The sequence below is a fragment of the Ceratotherium simum genome, chromosome 35 (assembly GCF_057802395.1).
Source record: "Ceratotherium simum simum isolate JZ-2026a chromosome 35, ASM5780239v1, whole genome shotgun sequence".
Lineage (NCBI taxonomy): Eukaryota > Metazoa > Chordata > Mammalia > Perissodactyla > Rhinocerotidae > Ceratotherium > Ceratotherium simum.
In genome coordinates this window covers 700,757-727,898 of record NC_141934.1, presented here as the reverse complement: position 1 = coordinate 727,898, position 27,142 = coordinate 700,757, and the positions used below count along the sequence as shown (strand labels likewise).

The 27,142-nt window shown below is 64.5% G+C and overlaps 2 protein-coding genes across 4 annotated transcripts; both read left to right on the top strand.

The window, feature by feature from the left end:
- The first annotated feature begins 1,808 nt into the window (after nt 1-1,808).
- SEPTIN5 (septin 5) lies at nt 1,809-10,375 on the top strand. Of its 3 annotated transcripts, none has more exons than XM_004442344.3 (11): nt 1,809-1,878; nt 6,189-6,285; nt 6,393-6,479; nt 6,744-6,867; nt 6,960-7,094; nt 7,265-7,382; nt 7,520-7,621; nt 8,611-8,707; nt 8,792-8,927; nt 9,169-9,271; nt 9,354-10,375. In XM_004442344.3, exons 2-11 carry the CDS (start codon nt 6,276-6,278, stop codon nt 9,408-9,410), a joined length of 969 nt encoding a protein of 322 aa, XP_004442401.2. In that variant the 5' UTR covers nt 1,809-1,878; nt 6,189-6,275; the 3' UTR covers nt 9,411-10,375. The 3 variants fall into 3 exon arrangements, with proteins under 3 accessions (XP_004442401.2, XP_087279855.1, XP_004442400.1); XM_087423729.1 differs by lacking the exon at nt 1,809-1,878 and adding an exon at nt 5,296-5,550 and having other exon boundaries at nt 6,960-7,067; XM_004442343.3 differs by lacking the exon at nt 1,809-1,878 and adding an exon at nt 5,298-5,550.
- A 124-nt stretch (nt 10,376-10,499) lies between these two features.
- GP1BB (glycoprotein Ib platelet subunit beta) lies at nt 10,500-11,774 on the top strand. Its single transcript, XM_087423730.1, has one exon. The coding sequence runs from the start codon at nt 10,802-10,804 to the stop codon at nt 11,486-11,488; it is 687 nt and encodes a 228-aa protein (XP_087279856.1). The 5' UTR covers nt 10,500-10,801; the 3' UTR covers nt 11,489-11,774.
- Nucleotides 11,775-27,142: the final 15,368 nt, after the last annotated feature.

The window sequence follows — 27,142 nt, the reverse complement described above, 5'->3', positions numbered from 1 at the left end:
ATCCACAATTCCGAATTCCCCTGAAGCTCTGAAACGTAAAGGTTTTCAGAACATGGCAGCAAAGCCAGCCCTGGACTGACCGCAGCCACTTGTCACGGTCTTCCCTCCAGGTCGCGTGAACAGTCGTGCTTTACTACAATAATCTTGATGTGTTCGATTGTGAGGTACAGTCCAGGCTCCAACGAAGTGTCTCCTAACGTAGAGATATAGGAAAATTCCGAATTGCAAACACACCTGGCCCTGAGGTTTTCTTTGGATGAGGGTTGGGGTGGTGGAGTGTCCCCACACACATCCCAGTTCTGGAGAGATGGAGGCCCCAGCAGAGAGGGAACAGACTTTGGCCACAGAATGTGGCAGAGCAATGGTGCTACTTACTTGGCTTTTTCACTTAGTGAGCAAATAACTCCGTGCGAGGGGCTGGCGATTCAGAGAGGAAGGAGTCCCAGGACATCCCCACCCCAGGCCCTAGAGCCCATGTGCCATGGGAGGGACCAAGGGCACAAGAGGGGCTGGGGAGGGGGGAGGGGTTCCTGCCTGTAGAGGGTGCAGCAGGCCCTCTCCCTCCAAGGGGGCCCTTGCCTGGGGAGCTGGTGACCACAGGCCCAACTGTCCCTTTCTGAGAAACAGAAGGCTCCAGACGTGCCACTTGGGGGCACTCCAGAGAGGTCCAGGCAGATAGTGACCGACAGGATAGGAGGCACTCATGCTTGTGAACTCATTGAAGGTCGGGGGCCTCAGCTTCCCCATCTGTAAACGGGGTGCAGGCCCTGGCCCTGCCTTTGCAGTGTCCCTGGCTGTCCTTCAGCACAGGAGGCCGGGACCCCCCTGCACCCCTCCTCAGGGTGGTAGCAGGTCTGCCTCTTGGTCTGCAGAACAGAGGCTACTGAGTTGGGGTGCAGGTGGGGCAGGCTTCAGGTTGGTCAGTCCTGTCCCAGATGTCAGCTCAGTTACTCTTCACAAATAATCCCAGGAAAGGAGAGGTGGGACAACCGCCCAGGACAATTGCTTGGCCTTTGCAGCTTGCCCAGATGTGTCTACTTCCAGAGCACACGTGCACAGCACCCAGCAGGCTGCAGGAGGGTAGCTGGGGTGCTGGCCCCGTGCCAGGTATCAAGGCTTCTGCGCAGTGACCATCACCTTTCCTGCTGTCGCCGAGCACGACTCCCCAGGCCAGCGCCTCCTATGTCCATCGTGACGAGGAGAGGAGGGGGCATCCGCCGACCTCAGCGGGCAGAGCGTGCAGGGGCTAGCATGAGGCGGCGAGACCCCCGGGGGCAGGTTTTACAAAAGGGCCACACGGAGGGCCGGTCAGAGCGCAGGCACGGACCGGGGGCCCGCGAGAGCGGAGGGAGTCAGGGTGCGCCGGCCGGCGGGCGGGCCGCGGAGGGCGGGGGCAGCGCGTGTCTCGCCTGTGCCCGGGCGCGGCCAGCCAGCGCGAGGCGAGGGCGTCGCCGGGAGGCGGCGGCGCGGGGGCCATCGGGGGGCGCCTGGTCCCCGCCCCCGCCGGCCGCGCCGGGTCGCGCGTGGGCGCGGCGGGCGCCGATTGGCTGTGGCGCGCGTGGGCGGGGCGGGCGGCGGGGCGGAGGGGCCGGTCACCCCGCAGCCCGGCCTCGGCCTCCGCCGCTCGTCGTCGCGCCCCGCCCGCGCGCCCGCCGCCGCACGTCCCCCGCCGGCGGCCACCATGAGCACTGGCCTGCGGTACAAGAGCAAGCTGGCGACCCCAGGTGAGCCCGGCGCCCGCCTGCGCGCGCCTTTGTCCCCGCCGCCCGCCCGCCCGCCTCTCACCGTGTCTCTCCGTCTCTCCCCCGCCTGCCGGCCGGACTCGCCCGACCCGGACCCGAACCCTGACCCGACCCCGACCCCGCAGAGGACAAGCAGGTACGTGCGCGCCGCCGCTCACTCGGCCAGCTGTCACCCATTGTGCCACCAACGCCGGCGCCCAGGCGCGACCCCTCCCCCGCCGGTCGTCGTTCCGCCCTGTCGCGATAACCGATTGTCAGTCGGGGCAGTGCCGCCTCGCCTCGGGCTGCAGAGGGGAGGAGTGGGCGCCATGCCCAGGGTCCTGGCCCCTGACCCTCACGCCCGTGCACCCCTCCCAGGTGCCCCTCTCCCACTGGTCCAGCGCCAACGTGATCTTGCTGATCTGGCCTTTGGCCGTGTGCTGGGGGTCCTGAGTGAGGCCACGGGCTGGGGGAGGGGGTGTGTGTCCACCAGCCAGCACAGAGACCTTGAGCAGCCCCGTGAGAGAGCCTGTGGCCACCCCACCCTACTCTTAGGCATCTGTGTCCCTCTCCCCACACACCAATTTGAGTGGACTGATAATGTGGCCAGGCCTCTTCCCCAGACTGGGAGCCTCCAGGGCTTGGTCTGAGTCATCCCGTGCCCAACACGGGTCTTCAAACCTAGTGGGTACAAATAGGCTTGTGGCCTTGCAAAGGGGCTGGCCTGGTCCCTACTCTCCGGGAATGCAGGACCCAACAGGAAGCCGGTGGGGGCGCCCACTGTGAAAACCCAGCTGAGGTCAGGGTTAAACAGAGCTGGGAGACCCCGGGAGTGGGAAGGTGGGCTGGGGGCTTGTCTGGCTGAAGCTCAGCCGTGTTTGGGGGAGAAACCCCTATCCCCTTGGCAGCCCCCGTCAGGGATGGCGCTTCACACACCAGGTGGATGCTGGGTGGAACCCTGGAGTCCTGGCCCAGGATGCGGTACTGGGGCCAGAAGCGACCTGGCAGGTGGGGTGGAGGCCAGGAGTCACTGGCTGCTCAGTGCCCGTCTCCTGGCAGGGATGCGCCCCGCCCTGGGACCGGTGAGGCTCATGGGGAGAGGCCCCGTCAACCTTACTCTGCCAGCCAGGGGCTCCCTGGGGCAGCCCGGGGCCAGGAGCTGCCTCCTCATGTCAGCAGGTCAGACAATGCCTGAGACACAGGGACACAAGCCGCCAGGCTATTGTTTGAGGGAGAGAGAGGGGGAGGGCCTGGGAGACCAGCCCACACAGCTTCTCCTGGGGCTGCAGGCACTTGGAGTCAGTGGGCTGGGCAGCTGCGGCCTCGCACCACCCGGGGTCCCCTCCTGCCCAGGCGTGAACTCCTTCAGGGCTGTGTCTGCCCACTCTCTGAGGTCACCTAGGAGCCAGCCTCATCCATCCCCTGCCCCTAAGATCAGAGGGAGATGGCTCCATGCAGGTGGAGTGGGGAGCCCCAGGAGCAGGACCAGGGATCCAGGTGTTTGGGGCGGGCTCCTGTGGGTCTGGGGGAGCCAGAAGCACGTGGGAGCTTCACTGTTACCATTGTTGGGGTTCTCGAGCTTCCACCTATCCACACTCTGTGAAAGGGGTTGGGGGGAGCTCCGGTGGCCCTCTGTGCCCCCCCCCGGCCCCCCACCCTGTCTCAGGCAGCGATGCGGTTCTCTTGGCTCTGGCGTCTGCTTTCAGAGCTGACTCTGGTAATTCTAAGAATGGAAATGCCTCGAGAGTCTCAGGCACCAGGAGGAGGTGGGCACAGCTGTGTCTATGGCTCGGGAAGCCCTGAGGAGTATTTGTTGCGCCTCAGCGGCCAGAGGAAGGGGGTGGCAGGGCCCCTTCCTTGGGGTTCCTCCAGAGAATCCACAGGCCCTGTCTGGGTGCATGCGGTCGGGTGATGGGGCAGGCAGGTTGGGAGGTGGAGTGAGACTCTTGCCCTCCTGACCTGGTCTCCCCAGACAGTGCCTTACCGATGGGGGAATAGAGAAAGTCTGGGAGCGACCGGCTCCGTGAGACACCACGCTGTGGAGTGCTGAGGCTCCTCTCAGCCTGAGGGAGGCCCAGGCTGGCTGTCTTCTTGGAGATGCCCCAGGCCTGAGAAGCCAGCCTGTCTGGGCGGGTCCTGGGCTGAGGGCCATGTCTAAAGTGGACCCACGGGTGAGGCTGAGTGGGACTCAGCCCAGAGGCTTCCTGCAGGTCAGCATGGCAGAGGGCTGGGCCAGTGAGAAGGCTTTCTCGGAGCAAGGCCGGGGGACAGGCTGGGAGAGCTGAGGGCCCCGTGGCCTCCCCCTGCTCTCTACACCCTCCTCCGGATGAAAGACTCTCCTGTTTCCAGCTGTGGGCCCACCCCTCCTCCCCAGGTGCCAGTGGCCTCCAGGCCCCACAGCAGCAGCATGTGCCTGGACAGGGGGACAGAGGCCCCTTAACCAGGGAAAGCAAGAAGGGAGGGCCTGGGTGGGGGAGACCTGGGGGGCCGCCTGTCCCTACTGACACACAGTCCAGGCACATGTCTCAGATCCCAGCTCCTTTCCAGGCCTCCCTCCTGTCCGGCTGGCGCTGGCTGTTCAGATTTTGGTGGGGTAACTGGATGATGGGGTGAGGAAGGGTTTGGCAGCTCAGGAGACCCCTGTTGTCCCTGGAGTGGCCACGTGTGGGTGAGGGCTAAGCTGGCTGGAGCTCTCCAGTCCCCGTGCACCCAGTCCTGTGGGTCAGAACAGGCAGGGAAGCTCAGAGGAAGCTGCTCTGCTGGCAGGGGTGGTCTGGGGGCAGCCGTGGGGGGCAGGGGTGGTGGCAGTTTGTGGAGCTGCACACTAGGGAGCTTCCAAGTTTCCAGAGGTAGAGGGGGTAGCGTCTAGTGCTCTGACCGCCCTCACTCTAAGCTTCGGAGGGCCTGGGGTGGCGGGTGCAGACTGGGGAGGTGGGCTCTGCCCTCGTTCCCTCCTACATGTCTTGGGGGATCTTCCAAACACACACATACACATACACACACATACACACACGAGGGGAGGGGGCAGTGCAGGGAGGGATGTGTCCGTGGGTAGTTGGGGGCTCTGGGACACCGCCGGGAGGTTTTTGGGCCGCATCCCCGAGCGGAGAAGGGGTGGACGGGCCGTTCCCGCGTGGATGCGCGCGGGTCCCGGGAGCGCCCTCCGGCGCCCTCTAGCGGGCGGAAGCCGCGCAGCTCCTCTGGGGGCGGGAGGCGCGGCGGCCACAGACCCCCAGGGCCGGCGCGTGGGACCCGGCCTCCCTCCGCCGCGGTTGTCCGAGGCCTGGACTGAGGCCGCGGGGCGCCTGTGCGCGCGGCGCCGCATCCCGCCCCCGCGGCCCTCCGCGGCCCTGCCCTCCATAGCAGCTCTCCGTGGCTCCGCCCGCGGCCCAATTTCCCGGCGCCGGTCTCCCAGCGACAGCGCCAGCGGGCGGTCCCTGCCCCTCCCGCGCGCCCGCCGAGCCCCGCCTCTGTTCGGGTGCCGGAGCTGGGCCTGCGGGGGCTGCGACGCCACGGGGCTGGGGCGGTCGCAGAGGCAGGAGGATGGCTCGCACGGCCTCGGCGGTCAGCGGCACCCCGTGTGCGCGGCGTCCCCTCCCTGCGCCTCTGTTCCCGCGTCCGTAAGACCCGGGTGAGAACAGCGCTTCAAGGTGGTACTGCGCGTGAGTCCCTCGAGAACGCCCGCCCCTGGCGGCCTGACCCGGTCTGAGGGCCAGACGCGGCCAGCAGGGTCGCAGGGGCCGCTGCGATGGACTCGCTGGCAGCACCCCAGGACCTCCTGGTGGAGCAGCTGCTGTCACCGCGGACCCAGGCCCAGAGGCGGCTCAAGGTGTGTGTGGAGAGTGGAGCGGAATGTGGGTCAGTGCGTGTGCGCCACCTGGGTCGGGCCCTGAGCACTCCGGACGTGACAGGGGCAGCAGGGCCGCGGTCGGCGAGGGTGGGCGCAGGGACCCCGCGGGCGGGAAGGCTCGGCGCCGCCGGCTATAAATAGCCCCTGCTCAGCCGTCGCTGCCGCAGGCCACCCCCGCGGCTGGATCGGGGCCAGACAGGGCCTCCCACCCCGGGACACTGGGGAGGGGTGAGTATTGCAGCTGGGGGCTCTTCCTGCCTATGGAGGGCCTTGGGCCTGTCTGAGGTGTCTCCGTCCTGGTGGTCTCTGCCCAGCGCCAGAGGGAGGACACTGCCTGTGCCTGCTGTGGCCTGACATCCCTCCCGACACACAGACACATTCTGGGTCCCTGCACAGCCCCTCTCTGCCGCTGGGGCAAGGGCTCTTTCACCTGCCACCTGCCTTCCCACCCCCAGGCCTTTGCCCACAGGCGTCACTCCATTTCTGCCATTGAAACACACCACCCCAGGAACTCTGCCCTCTCTGCTGCCTCCTTGCCTGAGCTGGGCGGGGGACGGAGCACAGGGCTGCCCCAGGAGCCCCCGTGTGCCCCTGACCTGCCCTGCCCCTGCCCCCAGGATATCGACAAGCAGTACGTGGGCTTCGCCACACTGCCCAACCAGGTGCACCGAAAGTCCGTGAAGAAGGGCTTCGATTTCACGCTCATGGTGGCTGGTGAGTGGGCCTAGCTCCCAGGCAGGGTGGCTGGGGCCAGTGGCCAGGCAGGGTCTGCCTTGGGGGTCTTGGACCTAACTCAACTCCTTCCCTGTACCTGTGGGCAGGTGAGTCAGGCCTGGGGAAGTCCACGCTGGTCCACAGCCTCTTCCTGACCGACTTGTACAAGGACCGGAAGCTGCTCAGTGCCGAGGGTGAGTGGGCCCCACACTGCCTCCGCACTGGTTCGCCATCCCCTGCTGTGTGACCCCTCAGAGGGCACCCTTCCAGGGCCAGCCCCCACTTCTCTCTCCCCACAGCGTGGGTCTCCTGTTCAGGGTCCAGGAGGAGTGTCCCAGACCACAGGCCCAGTGCTAGGGCCAAAACACTAGCATGGATGAGAACAAGGGTCCTGGCTGCCCAGAGTGGGGGCTGAGGGTTACAGAGGCTCCTCCCAACAATGCCCCCGACCCCTGCAGAGCGCATCAGCCAGACGGTGGAGATCTTGAAGCACACGGTGGACATTGAAGAGAAAGGGGTCAAACTGAAGCTCACCATTGTGGACACGCCAGGCTTCGGGGATGCCGTCAACAACTCTGAGTGGTGAGGAACCGTCCCTGCCCAGGCTGACTCAGCCTCTCCCAGGCTGGTGGGCCGTCCTCAAAGCTTGGTCTCACGCGCCCCTCTGCCCACAGCTGGAAGCCCATCACCGACTACGTGGACCAGCAGTTTGAGCAGTATTTCCGTGACGAGAGCGGCCTTAACCGCAAGAACATCCAAGACAACCGGGTGCACTGCTGCCTGTACTTCATCTCCCCTTTTGGGCACGGGTGTGTGGCTGTCCTGGGGCCAGGCTCGGGAGGCCACCCACCTCCATGGGTCCCCGTGTCACTGCCCATCCTCTGCCCGCACCCCCACAACCATTCTCCCCCTGAGCCCACCCCCACCCTCTCCCATCACCCCCACAATGCCCCTCACTGCCCTTGGCTGCTCTCTGCAGGCTGCGGCCAGTGGATGTGGGTTTCATGAAGGCTCTGCACGAGAAGGTGAACATCGTGCCCCTCATTGCTAAAGCTGACTGTCTTGTCCCTGGCGAGATTCGGAAGCTGAAGGAGCGGGTGAGCCTGCTGTGGCAGCAGGGGCTGGCCCAGGACTCTGGGGCTGAGAGCACCAGCTGTGCTGACCCCAGACGCCACTGCACCTGGCCCAGGGGACCTGGCCAGTCCCAAATCTGACAGCCCTTGCCCCGCCGCAGATCCGGGAGGAGATTGACAAGTTCGGAATCCACGTGTACCAGTTCCCAGAGTGTGACTCGGACGAGGATGAGGACTTCAAGCAGCAGGATCGGGAACTGAAGGTGAGCATGCAGCCCAGTGGGGCAGCAGAGGGAACTGGAGGCCAGTTCACACAGGGCTGGAGGAGGGCCAAGCTAAGGGCTAGAAGGCTAAGGTCACACGTGTCCCTAGCTGCCTTGTGCAGTTTGGGCCCCACGTGGTTAGTGGGTAATAGAGTGCTTGCCAGGACTCAACGGCACAGCTGCTGGCCAGGCCCCCACCCTGACCCTGCTCCTCAGTCTTCTTCCTTTGGGTCACCAGCGGAAGGGCCCGGCCCAGTGGCCACAGGCCTGTGCACTGTACCCCTGGCTCCCAGAATTCTGAGCTCCCGAGGATGGTGGTGGTTTTGGGTGCCCCAGCAGCTAGAGTGGTGATGACCACACTCAAGCCAGGGGACAAGTGGCCATCAGGCCAGGAGCAGGGATAGCCCTTGGCTCCAACCAAAGTCAGTAGGGGCATCCCTAGCAGGAGGCCTGGGCTCAGCTCTGGGGAGGGAATGGAGAGATAGCTGGACCGAGCGGCTCTTTTTTTTTTTTTTTTTTTTAAAGATTTTATTTATTTATTTTTCCCCCAAAGCCCCAGTACATAGTTGTCTGTCATAGCTGCACATCCTTCTAGTTGCTGCATGTGGGACGCGGCCTCAGCATGGCTGGAGGAGTGGTGCCTCGGTGCGCACCCGGGATCCGAACCCGGGCCGCCGGCAGCGGAGCGCACTCACTTAACCGCTAAGCCACGGGGCCGGCCCTGGACCGAGCGGCTCTTGATGGAGATATTGGGAGGGGAGGGCATGCCTGGTTGAGCACAGCCCGGCAAAGGCCCCAGGGTGCGAGCTGCACCAGCTCTGGCTTCAGCTGGCAGCAGAGCAGCCAGAAGTGGGGGCGACGTCAGGATCTCTTTGGGGAGAGGTTGTTGATGGTGATGCTGGAGAGGCCCACCAGGCTCAGGCCCCTCTCCAGCCACTAACCCGCTGTCATACTAATTGGGCATGAGCCCTGCACTTGCTCCTCCCCAGGAGAGCGCTCCCTTCGCTGTTATCGGCAGCAACACGGTGGTGGAGGCCAAGGGGCAGCGGGTCCGGGGACGACTGTACCCCTGGGGGATCGTGGAGGGTGAGTTCAGGCATGGGGCATGGGGACCAGGGTGGGCAGGCTCCCCTGGCCAGCACCTGCCCACCACCCGCTCCCGCCCTGCAGTGGAGAACCAGGCGCACTGCGACTTCGTGAAGCTGCGCAACATGCTCATTCGCACGCACATGCACGACCTCAAGGACGTGACGTGCGACGTGCACTACGAGAACTACCGTGCGCACTGCATCCAGCAGATGACCAGGTGCGCCCCCGCCCCGGACCTCAACCATGTACCTCGCGGCCCCGGCCACGTCTCCATAACCGAAGGCGGTTCCGCCACCCACCCAGACCTGAACCTTGCCCCAACCCCCAAACCAGCCACCCAGCGCCTCGTCTCCCCAGAGCCAGCCCAGAGGTGTGCGAGCTTAGGCAGGCCGGACTTTGGTAGTGTTGGGGGTCCACTCGACCTCCCAGCAGCACTGTCCCTCTTGTCTACCCCACAGCAAACTGACCCAGGACAGCCGCATGGAGAGCCCCATCCCCATCCTGCCACTGCCCACGCCCGACGCCGAGACAGAGAAGCTCATCAGGATGAAGGATGAGGAGGTCGGTGAGATGGTAGGGGAGGAGAAGGGGCTGTGGGGGGAGAAGGGCCAGGCCCCTCCCATCGAGTTTCTCCCTGCACCAGCTAAGGCGCATGCAGGAGATGCTGCAGAAGATGAAGCAGCAAATGCAGGACCAGTGACCGCCCCAGCCTCACGTCCCCATGGATATACTGCCAGTTTCTGGGCTGGCCCTTCCCACCCCAGGACCCCGACTGGTCTGTACTCGACCCTGGATTCATGTGGATCTCCGACAGGCTTGGACACAACCCCAATCCCAGAGTGGCCCAGACCCGGACTGTTCCCGACCATTCCCCACCTAACCTGGAGACACGGGGTCGCAGCCCCCAGCCAACCCTAATTTATTCTCAGCATCAACCACTCCCCCCATTTGTATCTGCTTCCAAGGGGGCTGGACAACAGCCTCTACAACCAGCCCCCTCTGGCATTGGGGGAGCAGAAGCTGCGTTGGCCCGTGACTTCTGAGATCTACACCTACCCCAGAAGGTCCTAGCACTCAGACTCCAGGCCCTACTCGGGGCAGGTAAACCGAGGCAGAACAGGCTAGCAGACCCCAGGGTCTCAGGCTATTCCCCAGCCCAGTGCGGCAGAGCGGACTTGGGAGCCCTCATGCAACTGCTCCTGCAGCATGTGCTGGGGCCTCACTTCGTGCCGAGGTGGCCCAGGTCCCCCCTTTCTCCTCACCTGTAGCTCAGTGGGCAGGTTGGGCAGCAGAAGCAATTAAGATCCCTCCAGACCTAAGGAGGCCAGCCAGCTGTGGGGGAGGAGCTCCTGGGGCTGGGACATCTGTGATGGCCGGCCTTTTCCCCCACGGCTATGCCTGTGCGGCTATTCCAGGCCCAGGGCTCCAGAGCCATGGAAGGTGGGTGATCCCCCGGCAACTCCCAGGCCTAGACTGCTGTTCCCTGCTTGTGGCTGGAGGTCCCTTCTCCCCAGTGGCACTGTTGCCCTGGGTCCCCTAGCCCTTAGCTTTCCCATTGTTCCACCCGCATGATCCCCTTCCACAGAGTCCACTCTCCAGTTTTGTTCAGTTGTGAATGCCGCATCCTGTCCTGGTGACAGGAGAACAATGTTGGTGAGCGTTGCAGCAGGCTTCCGAGTGCTCTGTGTGCCCCTGGGAGCAAGTGGGGCGGAAGCCACCCCGGCCAGGAGGCCCAGCGATAGCCCTCTATCTGTGGCCTCAGCGCCTGTCGGTGCAGCCTCGGGGTTATTTCTGGCGGGGCGGTTGCGCTGTGGTCAGTGTGGCTGGTGCTGGGGCCTGGCAGGGGCGGGGCGGCCTTATGGCCTAGTTGTTCAGCCAACGCCTGGCGCTCCAGAGCCAGCAGGGCCACTGTCCTCTCGCCATGGGCTCTGGTGAGTCTAGGGTCTTGCCGAGCCCAGGCCACTCCCTGAGCACAGTCGCGTTGGGAGGCGCCCCAGTCGTTTTGGCTGCAGTACCGAGAGATTTGGGTCGAACTTTGAGGGGAGTTCCACCCAGCGCGCAGGGTGGTGGGGGTGGAGAGGCTTTCGGGCAATGGGGGGTGCTGGGACCAGGCCCGGCGCTCTGGGGGCTCAGAGAGGCCGCCCGGCTCACCGCGCTTCCCTTCCAGGGCCGCACGGGGCGCTGAGCCTGCTGCTCCTGCTGGTCGCGCCACCGAGCCGCGCGGCCACAAGCTGCCCCGCGCCTTGTGTCTGCGCGGGGACGCGCGTGGACTGCGGGCGCCGCGGGCTGACGTGGGCCTCGCTGCCGACCGCCTTCCCGCCGGACACGACCGAACTGGTGCTGACCGGCAACAACCTGACGGCGCTGCCGCCGGGGCTGCTGGATGCGCTGCCCTTGCTGCGCGCCGCGCACCTGGGCGCTAACCCCTGGCGCTGCGACTGCCACCTGGTGCCGCTGCGCGCCTGGCTGGCCGGCCAGACCGAGCGCGCGCCCTACCGCGATCTGCGCTGCGCCGCGCCCCCCGCGCTGCGCGGCCGCCTGCTGCCCTACCTGGCCGAGCAGGAGCTGCGCGCCGCCTGCACGCTCGGCGCGCTCTGCTGGGGGGCGCTGGCGGCGCAGCTCCTGCTGCTCGGCCTCGGGCTGCTGCACGCCTTGCTGCTGCTGCTGCTGCTGTGCCGCCTGCGGAGGCTGCGCGCCCGCGCCCGCGCCCGCGCCGCGCACCGGCTGTCACTGACCGCCCCCCTGGTGGCGGAGCCGGCCGGAGCCGGCGAGTCCTGAGAGGAATGGACTGGCGCTGAGCGACGCGGCCCGCCAACCCGACAGGACCCTGCCCCAGGAGCCCTCGCCCTAACCTGGAGCCGTTCCTCTCCGCCGCCCAGGCACCATCTCCCCGACCACGCCGCCTCCTGCAGGCCCCGTCCACGTGGGCTCCACTGCTTCCCGCCACCACTAGCGGGGCCAACTCACGCCCTGCGCGCCTAGGCAGGTCCAGGGGGCGAGCTGCAGCCCTGACCCCGCAGAGTCCCCACACGCCCAACTCCAGTGCGAATAAACCCTGCTCCAAATCCGACCGGGCTCTGCACGGCGCTACCTGGAAATCCTCCTCCCCAAACTGCGAGAAAAGCCCTGGGAGGCAGTTCAAGGGGACTTCTCAGGGTTTCATCACCCAAAATAGCCTCCTGGCAAACATGAGGTCAGGGAGTACACTCTCCACTGGCGCTCACAGAGGGTAAGTGGGAGGCGTGGTAGCTGGAGGACAGCAAGCACACAGAAGGGGAGTGACGCCACAGGACAGTTCAGGTGCTGTGGGGAGTGAGGACACCGGAGACAGTGAGGACTCTGTGGGGAGTGAGGACACTGGGGACAGTGAGGACTCTGTGGGGAGTGAGGACACTGGACAGTGAAGACGCCGTGGGGACAGTGAGGATGCCGTGGGGACTGAGAACACTGGGGACAGTGAGGACTCTGGGGAGTGAGGACTCTGTGGGGAGTGAGGACACTGGGGACAGTGAGGACTCTGTGGGGAGTGAGGACTCTGTGGGGAGTGAGGACACTGGGGAGTGAGGACTCTGGGGAGTGAGGACTCTGTGGGGAGTGAGGACACTGGGGAGTGAGGACACTGGGGACAGTGAGGACTCTGTGGGGAGTGAGGACACTGGGGACAGTGAGGACTCTGTGGGGAGTGAGGACTCCGGGGAGTGAGGACTCTGTGGACAGTGAGGACTCTGTGGGGAGTGAGGACACTGGGGACAGTGAGGACACTGTGGGGAGTGAGGACACTGGGGACAGTGAGGACTCTGTGGGGAGTGAGGACACTGGGGACAGTGAGGTCTCTGGGGAGTGAGGACTCTGGGGACAGTGAGGACTCTGTGGGGAGTGAGGACTCTGTGGGGAGTGAGGATACTGTGGGGAGTGAGGACGCCGTGGGGACAGTGAGGACGCCGTGGGGACAGTGAGGACGCCGTGGGGACTGTGAGGACGCCGTGGGGACAGTGAGGATGCCGTGGGGACAGTGAGGACGCCGTGGGGAGTGAGGATGCCTTGGGGACTATGAGGACGCCTTGGGGACAGTGAGGATGCTGTGGGGACAGTGAGGCCAGTCTGGTGGCCCACCTGGAACTCCGTGGGCATGTGAGTGAGAAGCTTGGCCTCTGGAGGGCCGGTGGGGCCCGTGGAATCCCTGCCGGGGTGAGTGGGCCCCAGGGGGTTGCCTGGTCTGGAGTCACATCCTCCACCCAGCTGCCGCTTCCTGCAGGAAGGCGCCTCTGACTGCCCAGAGCCAGGGGCTTCTCAGGGCGCTCAGTCCCTGGTCTCCCCCGTCCTGCCCCTGAACCCAGGTCGAGCAGCCAGGGCCTGGGGCTCTTCCCTGGGTGCCCCAGTGTGGTATAGGCTGCTAACAGTGTCCCGGGGTGCCCAGATGAGGGGGGGATGCTTTCCTCTCCATCAGGGTTCCGCTCCCACCCTAGGTGTGGCCCCCACCTGGCTGGCCCTGTGAACAGTGAAGGCTGCTCTCCATGGACCCCCAACAGGACTCTAATGAGGAGCCTCATGCCTGGGCCCCTGCCACCTGGCGCAGGAAGACCCCCGGCCCCCACTGACCGGATGGGGGAGGCTGCCGTTGACACGGCCTTTGTCCTGTCCTTTGTGGGACAAGACGGATGGCTCTTTGGTTGGGCTGATGCTATCTCCTGGCTGCCGGTCGGACGTGAGGCAGGAGCCGGCCCCTCCTTTGTGGGCAGGTGTGGGGCATCCGGCCCATTGTGGGCTGCGGCCTACTGTCGGGTTGTCCATCTGGCCTTATCACCATGCTGGGCACAGTGGCCACCTTTGTACAAATGAACTGCCACCTTGCCTTCCCCAGGGGGTAGCCCAGCACCCCCAGAGCTCCTGGTGGGGGTCAGAAGAATAGTTGTCGTACAAGGTACACAGGCAAGCCCCTAAACTCAGTCACAACGTGGCACGGGGTGGGGGTGTCCCCCACTACTTTCAAAGGAGGAAACCAGATCTCGGAGAGGGGTGTCCCTGCTGGGCTGCAGATCTTTCTCCACGGCTGCACTGGGGGCAGAGCTGAAACCAGGCCCCCAGGACACCGTCCCTCCTCATGGTAGCCTTCGGGGGCAAATTTAGGGCCCGGGAGAAAGTAGTCCAGGGGTCCTAGGTGACCCCAAGCTAAGAGAAGCGGCCCTCCTGTGGGACAAGGCCCCAGCAGGAGCTGTGGGGAGTGGTCAGCAGGAGCCCAGGTCCACTGCTCACTGTCCACAGGTTTGAGGGCTCCCAGGCCAGGTCTGGCTGAGAGGGTGGGCATGGGGGCCCTGCAGCAGCAGTTGGAGCTTCCCTGGTGGAAGAAAGAGGCTGGCATCACAACTAAGGAAGTGTGGTCAGAACTAAGGAAGAACTTCCCACTCTCTCACTGGTGGATGGGACAGGTGAACCCCATGGTTCCTCCGGGATCCCCCTCCCCTCCTTCCAGTTCTCCACCATTTGGGCTGGCTCATGCCAAGGTACTGACTGTGGTGGGGTGGTGGCCTGGCCTTGCTGACTGACCTTCTCCAGGTTGCCTCGGAGCCCCCAGTCCCAACTCCTGACCCTGAGGTGACCCTCCACACGCTGGCCCTGGGCCTCAGCCTCCAAGGAGTGTGGAGAAATGGATGGTCCCAGCTCAGTGCCCCTGAATGGCCTGGTGCAGGGAGGGGACTGTACAGCCCTCCCCCAGCTCAGGAGCCTACCGTGCCCCTCCCCCAGCATTGTTCTCCATCTCATGGACAACACACCTGCCCCATGGCCCCTGCCCCACTGACAGGTTCCCTCTGTGGCCTCAAACTCCTTCCAGATGGGAACAGGTCAGGGTCCACTCAAGGCCCTGCCCGGTCCCCCATACCTCCGGTCCACAGGCTGGCTGGTTCAGGGCCCCTTGCCCAGCAGCCCAAGGGTCCTCTGACCATACCACTGCCCACTCAGCTTCCCTGGGCTCCCAGGACCCTCGGCCTTCAATCAAGGCTCAGCCATGGTGCCTCCTCTCTGACAGTCCAGGCCCTCCACACCTTTGCCATGCCAGTCCCCAGGCTGGGCATGCCCTTCCTGCTGGGACTCTGTCCTCACTACACAAGGCCCCACTCAAGCGTGTCCTCTCCAGGGCGCTTCCCGGCCCTGCCCTGGACCAACACATGGCTCAGGACCCTGTGTCCAAGCTGGGCCCCTGAATTTGGCCTGGGGGGCTCAAGCCACGTCCGGGGCCTGGGCGCAGCCCAGAGAACGAGTGACTGACCAAGGGGTTGCATAGAGTGAGCCCAGCAGGGCCAGAAGGCATTCCCAGGGCAGACACAGCCGCGACCTCCCACTGGGAGCCTCCGTGTCCTGTCTGTGAAATGGGTGGGTGCTGCCCGCGCTGGGAACCTCCCGCCCCGACGCCCCGTCCAGTGGCCCCTCGCAGGCACCAGAGGGCGCGCGCGGACTGCGGAAAACGCCCGCATGGGCCAGGGCCGGCAGAGGCGGGCGCCGGGGGTGCAGACACCTGGGGTCCGCGGAGAAACAGAGGCCAGGAGAGGGGGACTTGCCCAGGCTGGCCGGGTGAATCGCCGAGAGGGGCGGGCCCGTCGCACCCCCATGGGGGCGGGGAGGAGTGCGCCAAGCGGCGCCGACAGACGGGGAGGGGTGAGCGCGACCCCGCCGCCCCCTCCCCTCCTTTTTCCCCCCCGGGCGCGCTGACAGCCCGTCAACCGGGAAGATAAGGGACCTCTTCCGCCGGGCTGGGGGGGGGGGGTCAGCCCAGGTGCGCCCTCAGCCCTCTCGCCGCCTGTTTGCTCCGTAAACACTTATTGAGCCCCTGCTGTGTGCACCACGGTGGGGTGGGAACTATCGGCCGCCAGGCTGGCGTGGAGGGCGACAGTGAGGGACTGGCCTAAGCTGCTTCTGCCTGGGATGCTAGGTGGGGGGCCCTAGAGCGGCCCTCCCCCACCCCCGGAGAGTGGAAGAGAGGCTCCACCACCTCCCCACCAACCTAGGGGTGGGGGTTGTGTATGGGTCCTCGGTGGACCCCCTCCAGCCTGGGGACTTGAGTGGGGCCTGTGTCCTCGAGGCCCTGGGAAGGTCTGGAGGCTGAAGCCTTGGCCACGTTGCGTGCGGGGTGGGCGCACCCGCCGCCCAGACAGAGCAACAACATTGGGGTGGGTGGCGGGGCCCTGGGGGCCCATAGCTCAGCGCACCGTCTGCGCCCACCCCGAGTGTTTCCGATGGAAGACAGGCAGAGGGTGATAAATCACTGGCTCCCCCCCTACCCCACTGCCATGGGGAAGGGGGGCTGCAGGTGACAGAGACAGAGACAGCCCTAGAGACGGAGAGACAACCACAGAGAGAGACAATGGTGGCTATGGCTGGCCGGCTGACTGGCCAGGTCCCTTGGCACAGAGTGTCTGGCCTCCCACCCCCAGGCACCCTCTCTGCCAGGCCCATCTGGAAACCAGCTGAGGGCCACCCCATCCCAGCCAACCCCCAACAGGGAGGAGGAGGGGGGGGGAGCCCTGCCTCAGCAGCCATAACTCCCACCCCCTGGAGGACCATAAATCAGCGGGGGGCTCTCGGCAAGCCCTCCCCCACTCCCCTCTGCGTTGAGGGGAGTCTTTGGGGTCACTGGGCCTGGTGACTGGGCCTGGCGTTAGCTATGCCCCTTCCTCCTTCAACAGCCCTTGGGGGCTCCCCAAGCCCCCACCTCTCATTTTCCTCAGCATAGTCACATGCCCAGTTATCTATACCCAGTGCTGTCTACACTGCATGCACACTCACTGCCCTCATCTCCGTCCGCAGACAGGAAACGTGAGTGGGGAGTGACGTCCTGTCCCATCAGGAGACCCCGTAGGCTGGCCCTGCAGGAACTGGGGGTCAGTGGTCCTCACAGTGAAGCCCTCCTGGGGGTCTGCTCTGCCCCAGGAGAAATGCTGTCTGTCCCTCTTTCAGTCCTGCCTTCCTGTCACTGCTGCCCCCCAGGGTGCTGAGGGCCAACTGGGTGCTGAGAGATGGGCCAGGTGGGCCCCCTCTGCAGGTGTGAGCATCCCCCGGGGGGTCAGTACTCTGTGGGCAAGGCTTGAGAGAGCCCATGGGAGTGCTCCTGGGACCTGTGGGGTATGCTCAGCACTCCCACTGCCCAGACCCCCAATCACAGCTGGGCTGGCCTCAGCAATCCCTGCCCCAGGGGGCTGTCCTGCAGACAACTCCTCAGGGCTCACGTGGCAGAGATAAAGCCACGTGTACACACGGAAATGCACAAACGTCCACCATGATATCTTTCATGGCTTGTCTCAAAGAGCATTGGAGGCAAAGACGGGGGCTTCCTTGTGTCGAAAGACCCTCGGGGCTCTTGGAATTCTGTGTCTGGGAGAGTGTCCCGTGGCCTGGCCTGGGCCTCCTGTGACCCTCAGAACAAACCTCCTGAGCCTTCCTGGCCCTGGGACAGCAGAAGCACTGACCGAGTGTGTCAAGGGGGCCAGGAGGGCCTCAGGGGACTGGGCTCAGGGAGAGGGAGAGGCCAGGAGGGCGCCTGAGTGTGCAGGGGGCGCCGCCACCCGGTCATTCATTCCTTCTCAGTCCCCATTGTTCCCACCAGTGTGCAGCCCTGCCTGAGGCCACTGGCTGCGAGGGGGAGGGTGCAGGTCCCTTGGCCCCCAGAAGCTCACTCAGCAGAGGCCCCCACCCTTCCTCTCTACCCCTCCTGATGGGGCCGGCCTGAGGGAATTGGCCAGCTCCCTACTCCCGGTGTCCCTGAGGGGCTCATCTCACCCTGTCTAAGCATGTCAGACAAATTGAGGGGCTCTGGGCCAGACAGACCCTCACGTGACAAGGGGAGCGCAGGGGAGGGCACCTTCAACGCCATGGGCCAGCCTGCCCCGTCCAGGTGCTGCTGTCTCTGCCTCTTTCTCAGTCACACAGGATCCTGGGGCCATCTCCTCAAGCTCACTACGACCCCAGTGGGGTAAAGAAACCCTCAGAGGTGGGAGGAGCTGGAAGGAGATCCTTCAAGCTTTGCGTGATAGACTCCCCCAGGGTGTGGAGGTACAGACCCCCAAGGAAGCAGAGGGTCCCCTGGCAGCCACTTCTCTCACTGAGGTGTGTGGACAGGCCTGGCGTGCCCACCCCCAGGAGGGAGGCTGCCACCTGGAAATGGGGTCCGGGGAGGTGGGGCTGAGGGTCCGGGGGCAGCATGGGCCCACACGGTTTGCCTGGACATCACCTGGGCATTTGTGCTCCTGGGCCTCTGAAGGGCTCCTGGGCTTGGGAGTCTTTGCAGAGGTGCCTGTGGGAGGCCCGAAGGCCAAGCTCTGCGTGGTCCGCGTGGAACTCTATTTAGATGTGATTTGTGTTTGGGAGTTTGCTTTTCTCTAGACTTTGTTTATTTAAAGATGCTCTTAAAGAATTCCAGCCAGTCTTTGCAGATACCGAGGAAAGGGCTTCTGTCTGGGCAGGGTTGGGGAGGGGCAGGTGCCCGTGGCAGCCGCCTGTTCCAGCACGCCTGCCATGCCCCTGTGTGCCCACTAAAGGTGCCCCCACATTGGGCTGCCTCGCCTTCCTGCAGGAGCACAGCCTGGGGACCAGGCCCAGGAGAGCACCAGCAACACAGACTCAGAGCAAGGTGGGAGCCCATGGATGCTGCCATCCTGAGACAGCCACGCTGAGGGGGTGCAGGAGACCATCGGCTTCCTTTACAGGAAAAGTGGGGACAGACCTGCTCCTGGGAGCCCTGGGTCTCTCCTGGCACTAAATGCCTCACCTGGACACCCCCTGTTCTGGGGCTCCCTGGTGGGGGTCCCTATTTTGTGGATCTCTCTGCTGCAGTCCCTCATCTGGGGTCGCTGCTCTGCAGCTCTCTTCTCTGTGGGTCCCTGGTCTTGGGGTCTCTGCTCTGGGGATCCCTGGCCTGTTGTCCCTGTTCAGTGGGTGCCTAGTGTGAAGGTCTCTGGTCTTGGAGGTTCCTGCTGAACTCTGCAGGTCTCTTCTCTGTGGGTCCCTGGTGTGGGAGTCAGTGATGCTGCCCCTCCTTATTTGGGGTGCCATGGTTCTGCTACAGTGGACTCTTGGACATCCGTCAGCTCCTTCTCCCTGGGCTGGGGATCCACGACCACCAGAATCCTCCCAGGGGGCCACACTCTGGAGCCTCTTGTGGCAAGGCCAGCAAGAGGAATGGCTGGAGAATGAATGTGTCCCCAGATCGTCCATGGAAGGGTGTTGACAGCTAAGGTTGACCCACAGCCTCGACTCTACAAAGCTCCCAAGTCCTTGCCAGACTTCAGTGATGCTCCTGTGAGTCCACTGAGTCCTCCCCGAATCCTTCCCGAGTCCTCCCCGGATCCTCCCCCAAGTCCTTCCATTCCTCTCTGGGTTCTCCCAGAGTCCTCCCCAGGTCATTTCCTTAATCCTCCCCAAATCCTTCCTGAGTCTTCCCCAGGTTCTCCCCCAAGTCCTCCTAGTCCTCCCTGAACCCTCCCCACATCCTCACAGAGTGCTCCCTGAGGCTTCCTGGAACCCACCTGCAGTGCCCCCCACATTCTCAGGCTTGAGCTGCTGTACCTGGATTGGTTCCAGCAGGGAACTGAGGGTGGCGCCAGTGGAGCCGCAAGCCTGGAACTGCCCCACAGGGTCCTGGTAGACAAGGTGGGCAGGGGGCATGGCGGTCAGCAGGCCTGGCAGCAGGACTGTGAAGGGACGAGGCTGAGCCATGGCCTCTTTCCCTTAGTGCTGGTGTCTGAGGTGTGGTCAGTGGCTGGACTGGTGGGGCCGTGGCTGCCTGGCACCCCTGGGCCTCCAAGACAGTCAAGACTCAAAGCAGGTGGGACCCAAACAGGACGAGGCATCGCCACCCCGCCCTCGTGCCTGCACATCCTCGTCTCCCAACATGCTCACCCTGTGCCCTCCTGGGGCTGGCTGGTCTCCTGCTCTACCTTTGCCTCCCCATGCAGTGGCCCGGGGTCCCTCCACCACGACCCTCCTCACGGACTGTCTGGGGATGGGGGAGACCCTGCAAACACAAACACACACACGCACACACACACAAATACACACACGCATGCACACACGAGCGTCCAGAGAGCCTTCCTGGCCTTCCCTTCCCTGGGTCTGACTCCTCTGGGGGTGTGGGCCAGAGCACCTCCAGGGTGGGTCCAACATGAGGCTAAGCACACGTGCTTTTGATGTGTGCATGTGTGTAATCACCACTGTACGTGTCTGTGTTCATGGGTACGTCAGAGACGTACAGTCCCAGCTCCCTGTGTGAGTGTGTCTGTGTCCCCACAAATGCATTTGCATGTGTGTCCGCATACCCCCGTGTCCACGTCCCCACACCCCGTGAGTGTGTCCCTGTCCTCACACCTCCTGCGTGCGTGTGTGCTGCTGGCCTGCTGTGCCCTCGTGTGCCCCCCGGCAGCCGCCTGTCCCTGCCCGCCGCGCCATGTGTACACAGAGGCTTGTTTTCTCTGCCTTGCGGGCCAGGGGTACACTCATAAATCGTGCAGTCGATGACACATTTATCCCGAGGGTGGCTGGCAGTGTGAATTTATGGCAGCCCTTACCTCCCGGCTGAGGCAGGACAGGGGCCTGAACACCCCACAAGCAGGCACCTACAGGCCACTCTCCTGGCCAGGCTGTCATGGGGCCACCAGGGCCGGGGCTGGCCCGGGAGGGGCTCAGGAGCACTCCCAGGGTCTCGCTTGCTCAGAAACCCTGCAATTTCAGGGCACTCAGGGAAGATCGGAGGCCAAGAGGCTGGATCAGCTCTGCCTAGGTGAGGGCTGGGGTGCAGGGGCTTCTAACTTGCCAGATGCATGGAAGCCGAGAGCTCGGCCTGATGGCCATCCCTTCTATCTGCCCTCTCCACTCGGCCCCTCAGTCTTCCCACCTGTGAAATGGGGCAGTAGCTTCAATGTGCAGGACTGGATGGGCCGCTTCTCTCAGGTGTGGAGCCAGCCCACCCCCTGCTACTGGGCCTGCTGGAGGCGCGGAGGTTCCGGGGAGGGCTGTCTGGAAGGGTGGGGACCTTGAAGGCAGCTGGTATTGCACCGAGGGAGGACAGAGAGGTGATGGTGGGAAGTCAGGATCGTGAGGGCCCCTCAGAGCACGCCTGCCTTCCTCTACCCCGGGAGGGGCAGGGCCTCAACACCGCGGTTCCTGCTCCTCAGTGTGCAATATGGGGGTCCCAGGCTCAGCCCCCATCCCTGGGCAGTCTCCTTTGTCCTGCAAAGTCTGCGGGTGGGGGAGGGGCGGCTGGGGAGATGATGGAGCAAGTCAGGTCCAGTTGGGGCCACAGCTGGGGATGGTAGCCAGCCAGGGGGTGGGGGGTCTGGCTGCCTCCCCTCTGTCCGTCTGTCTGTGTGCGGGGTCGGGTCTCCAGAGGACCCTCTGTCGGCTCTCATGCTCCCCCCCATCTCTGGTCCTCGGCCCCCCCTTGCCGCCCGCCTGTCAGGATGAGCGATAGCCGTGCCCCTCCCTGGGCCCTCGGCCCCAGGCCCGGTTCCCGCTCATTAGTAGCTGACACTGTTTGCTTTCCCGCCCGGGACACCCACCCCCGTCACAGGCCATTTCTGCCGGCGCCCCCCACGCCCGTGGGCCTGCCTGAGTGTCCAGGGTGCCAGGCAGGACCTGCATTTGGCTCCCAGGGTGATGGCCAGATGGAGGCCAGCCCCACCCTCACCTGCACGCCCTAGAGGATGGCTGTGCTGCATCGTCGCACAGCCAGGCTACAGCAAGAGTGAGACTGGGCCATGCCACCAAGGCTTGGCTGGCTTTGTGGTGACACACAAGGTGGGTCTCTGGTGACCGGCACCAGGCTCACTCTCCCATCTCTGTCTCTCTTTATCACTTGCCCCTATTTCTGTCTTTGTCTCTCTGGGTCTTACCCCCAGCCCCAGCCCATGGAATGACCGCTGAGCCACCAGCCCCATGCAGAAGGCCCATCCCCCACGTGGAGCCCCTCGGTCCCCCCAAGCAGCCCTGACGCACAGCCTGGGGTCATTGTGGGACTCAGAGGATGAACCTGTGATGCCAAGGCTCTGCGAGGAAGGCAAGAGGCAGGGGTGCCCAGGGCAGAGCTGGGGGTGCTCCCTGGGCTCTGCACCCCAGCTCTGGAGGGTTCCAAGCAGGGGAGGCTGCAGATGTCAGTCAATGGGGGGCTTGGTGTTGGCTCAGGCTCCAGGGTAGCCTTGAGGGGCATGTTGGGGGCAGCAGGCACTCCTCCCTCAGGCCGGCCGCTTGCTGGTTCCCCCAGACCCCCTTGTCACCCCCTCCCCCAACCCCAAGCCCCGCCCAGTGTGGCCACAGCTGGGCGGCATCAGGGCTTGCAGGCCAGTGGCAGCCAGTCCTTCACTTAAAAATGTGTTTGTGATTTTGGCGGCGGGGCAGATAACGGTGACGAATGGCCCGCATGCCCCACAGGACCCCCAGCCCATCTGGTTTGACTTTGGCTTGTCATAGGGTGCCCTTGGGCCCCCGCCCCTGCCCTCGGGCAGTATCCTTGGAGTGAAGGCCTGGGGCCAGTGTGGGCAGTACCTCTAACCTTTGCCGAGAATGCCCTCTAGTGAGTGTCCCCACCGCCATCATCACGGGCTTCTTGCGGCTGTGCCCACAGGGGCCACCCGACAGCACCCGGGCTGCAGGCACTGGGCACTGGGGGTTGTGCAGATGCCATGCCCCCAGTGGCCCTCTCGCCCGGTGGACGGGGAGCAGTGGGCACCTCACTCAAAGGGAAGGCAGGGCAGCGGGGGGGGGCCTGGCCGAGCCTGTCCCTGCCAGAGTGCATGTGGTCATCGTCAGGAGGAATTTCTGACAGGGCTCCCGACCCTCCCGCAGCCGCCGTGGCCCCCAGACCATCGATTATCCGGGAGAGCAGCTTCCGGGTCCAGCCGCAGGCGCAGCTCGGGGGCAGCAAGGTCGGGCCTGAGCCCCTGGTGTGGGGGTGCCCTCGGCTCCTCCCACACAGCCTAGGCCGGCGGCGCCCTGGGAAGTGGGAGGACACGTGGCCACCCCGCGGGGCGTGGTCGGGGGCCACGCGGCTTGTGTGACCCGAGGGGCACAGGCTCCTGCGTTCCCAGGCGAGCCTTCCGGAGGCCCGCCTGCCCAGGTCACAGACAGGGCTTGGGCCCCGCCCTCAGCAAGGAGATAAGGAAGGGGGATCAGCGTCCCGGCCCATCTCCGAGGCCTGGGAGGGCAGCCCAGCCTGAGAGCACCACGGGGCCCGCAGGCCCCAGGAGACAGAGCTGGAGTGGGGGGCGCTGCGGGAGGAGCCACCTAAGCTGCTCTGTCCCCAGGCTGCATCTGCAGGGTGCCCAGTCCTTGCCAGGGCTGGGGACAGCTGGGGGCCATAGGGGGGGTGGCGGCGGCACCATGTCAGGACCCCAATCCCAGCCCTACCCCTGCGGCAAGAAAATCCCTCTCCCTCCGTATCACATTGTTGAGAATTAACTTTGTTGAAATAAAAATTGGTCTTGGTATTAACTCGGCCTTGAGGATTTTCTCCGGGATCCTGGAGGCCGCGGAGGGGTCAGACGCCCTTTCCCAGAGCCGGCCGCCTGCTCAAGTTTCAGGGGCGCCAATGACCTCCTAATCCTTCTCCTGGCTGTAACTCTCCGCATCTCAGGAACAAACACCCAGTTCCTTGGGGGAGCCACTCCGGCCCCTGCCTTCCCTGACCCTGGCCATGAAGTGGACAGCGTGGACAGTGTCCCTCCCCAGCACCCCAAGACTCTGCCCCAGTCCCTCCCTCACTTCTCCTTGTCACTTGACGTCTGTGGCTGAGGATCCACAGGACACCCCCTCCACCATCAGGGCTCTGCCACAGCCTTGGCCTCACAGTCTCTCTGGAACTTAATTTCCCCACCTGTAAACTGGGAGACTTGTCCTAGCCTGGTGTGAGAGGCCCTGAGAATAGACAGGGCAGCCAAGTGGTCAGACGCTCAGAGGCGGCCCTTCTGAGAGGCAAATGCCCCAATGTGTGGATGTGTGGCCAAGTCTGGAATCCTCCAGAGGGGAAGCGCTCTGCCCCCGGTCTCTCTAGAGGGCACTGCAGGCACACCGGCGTTCACCGCCTCAGCCACGGACAGAAATTGGCCCCCCAGACTGTGCACGGGGTGGGATGAGGACAGAAACGCCGGGTCTGTGGGCACTGCCCGGAGCTCTCCGAGACTGGCTCCTGGGGAGCTGAGTAGAGATACCACACTGGTGCCACCAAAAAGAGCAGCCACCCAACCATGTATTTCTGCACATACACATATCTGCGCACAACAGCCTCGAGAGCTGTTGGTGGGCTCGCCCCCCATTTGGACCCCTCTGGCTGACAGGGTCCCCCTGGGGTTCTCCACCTCTCTAGAGCATGTGTACTCCTGCAGGGAGACTGAGCCCATGAACATAAGCAGAGGAGAAAGGGGGCGCCAGGTGGGGCCAGGAGGGGCCAGGAGGGGCCAGGAGTGGCGGGTGGTGGGGCATCCTGGGCCTCCCCCACCCCATCCCCGCTTGAGGGCACGGTCCTGTGTCCTAGTAGGGAGGGGATAGGGGAGATTTCCCAGCAGGTGGTCCCTTCACAGCCTCATCTGACCACATCCCTGGAAGTGTTTTGGGGGTGGGGTGCAGCCTGGGAACGGGCTGGGATAGGGGCCTGGGAACGAAGGCGGTGGCCCCTGGGGGATGCTCGAGTGGGGCCAGCTGTTGCTGCCTGGCTCCAATTGCTGCTCTGCACCGAGGCTGGTCCCCAGGGCCGAGGCCAGTGGTCTGCCTGGGAGGGGGTGGGTGGGCCATGGGGGCTGTGCCTTCCTCCGAGTCTTGTCCCAGGGGCAGCAGAGGTAGGAGCGAGCCACCTTCGTGCTGAGTGGCAGAACGGCCCATCCAGGAGAGCTGTCCCGTCCCTCAAGCAGCAGATCCCAAAGTCTGCTCTGAGCACCAGAATCACCCAAGCCCCCATCCCACCCTCACCCGGCACCTGGGCCAACCACCTGCCTGGGCCTGGGTTTGAGGTCACTCTGGGCCTGCCCCCCAGAACCCTCCATTCTACACCATGAGCCTGGCACCATGGTGCCTGCACCCTCCAGGCCTTCACTCAGGCTGGTCCTTCTGTCCAGGGGGCCGCCCCACCAGGACCATCCTAAAACTCCTACTCATCCTTCAGGACTCCATGCAGGTGTACCTGTCCCTGGGAAGCCACCTTGAATGCTGGGCCCAGCACCAACCTGGTGTCATCACCTTTCCAGGACTTCTCCCTGGTGGCCCTGCATCTGCCACAGGGGTGGACCCCAGGGTGGTGTACAGCCACTGCCGTGAGGGAGAGGCTCGCCGTGTGGCCTTAAGGAGGCCTGGCTCCCTCGTGCCTCATTTTCCCCGCGTGAACTACCCTTGGCTGAAAGCATCCACAGGTCCTACCAGAGCAGGTCTGAGCTCTGGGGGGAGACTGAGGCTGCCGGGACCTGCGCCTCCACCCTCCAGGGCTCTGAAGAGGCGAGGGGCTCTGAAGAGGTGAGGTTTGATGGGCAAGCTGGGGGCTCCCCCAGAGCAGGAGAGTGGGGGCCCAGCTGGCCACCCTCAGACACCCGGCTGGCTTCAGCTGAGGCCAGGGGGCCGGCGGAGCGGCTGTAGAGTGGGGCCAGAGGGAGAATCTTCTGACTCCTAAAATCCCACCCGCCTGCCCGGCGGCCCCCAGGGAAGCCCTGTGATGCAGGAACCTGATATTTTAAGACTTAAAGCAAATGTTTCTGGAGCCTGAGCTGCGCCTAGGCGCCTGCCCAGGCCTCGTGGGGGTAGGGCTGTCACACAAGAGAGGGATCCCCACCCCACCCCCAACCCAACCCTGACCCTCCCTGGGCCGCAGTTTCTGGTGACAAGAGGGGCAACGAGGCAGGAACCCCCTTGAGAGGTCAAAGCCAGGGCGGCTTCAGCACCGAGGGTGGGGCCTGGTGTCAGTGCCCCCTCTGCTGTGGGGAAAGTGGCCTCCAGCAGCATGTGAGGCCCCTCGGGAGCCCTGAACCCCTCTGGAGCAGGCTTTCCCTGACCTGGGAGCCCAAGGATGCTACCAGACTGCCCTTCCCCACTTCAGGAAGGGCAAGTCGACTGCGTTGGACCCACTGGCAGAAGACATCTGGAGCTCAGAGCTGAGCAGCCTGAAGCTTCCAGGTCCATGGAGCAAGAGATCTGGGATGGATTGGCAATGTCCGCCTGGGTGGCGGGAGTGAGAGTGGGGATTCATGTGCTGGAACTGGCTTGATGAAAAAGCAGCGTGACAGGGTTTCTTAGTCTCAACGTCAGAAGGGAACCCCCTATCACCTGGATGGCAGAGGGGCCTGAAGCTCAGCTCAGGCTGAACAGAGCTGGCCCAGGTGAGGCCCAGGCTCCAGGTCCCCCCAGGGAACTTAGTGGAGCCATCTTCCTTCTGGGAGCCACCAGGGCCTGAGGGCTGGAGCACCATGGGTGGAGGGGCCTGTGGGTGGGTGGACAGTGCAGGGAGGGCCCTGCTGGGGTGGCCGGGGACTAGGGCCTCATCTCTAAGAAGTGCTTCGGGGCCCTGGCCAGCCTAGGTCCAGCTGGGAATGTGGGAGTGGGAGGAGGAGATGTTCTGGAGATTTTTCCAGGGTGGGCCATCCTAATGACCCCAGTCAGCCGGGCCCCCAGCCTTCAAAGCACCTGTGCTGAGTCCCTGATGTGGTCTCGACTGGTGTGGCTGGGCCACACTCCCACCCCCAAGCCAGCAAGCCTGCTCAGGGGTCATCGACCATTTTACAGATGGGGAAACTGAGGTCCAGAGAGGGGACAGCCCTTCGAGAGTCACACGGAGGGCCTACAGCCAGCCCTGCTGTGTAGACTCCTTCCCTGACTCTGCCCCAGCCCCTGAGGCCCTCTCTTCTGGCCCCCAGGAGGGATGGAGCTCTGGACAGCAGCGGGAACCCAGCAGCCTGCCTCAGGGGCCGGGGGGCTGTCTGCTCACCCTGAGCCCCAGCTTCCCCACAGGGGCTCAGTGGGTGTCAACACCTGACTGTGGTCTGTGCCTTGCTGGCCCTTCTGCCCTAGTGAACTCCTATGCACCCTCAAAACCCACTGGGGCCTGAACCGTGAGCCCCGGAATGACCCACGCACCCCTAGCTCCATCCCCAGCTACTGATCCCCCTCCCCTGACAGGGGGAATTCTGTGCCTTGAGCTCTCCTGGGAGCCCACCAGCCCCCCAGGCCTGGCCCTGCCCCCTCACCTCATGGGACAGGCCACCCTCACTGCCAGGCCTGAAGGCACACTGTGAGGACAGACACATTATGTTGCTGTGCCTCAGTTTCCCCAGCTCTGAAATGGAGATAGTGGGTGTCAGATAGGTGATGAACCCTGGGTGCCCTAACTGAGTGCTCAGAGGGAGATCAGGGTGGGCTGCCTGGAAGAAGGGCAGCTGCTGGGAGCGGCACCCACAGCGGGCACCATTTCAGGGGCTCAGA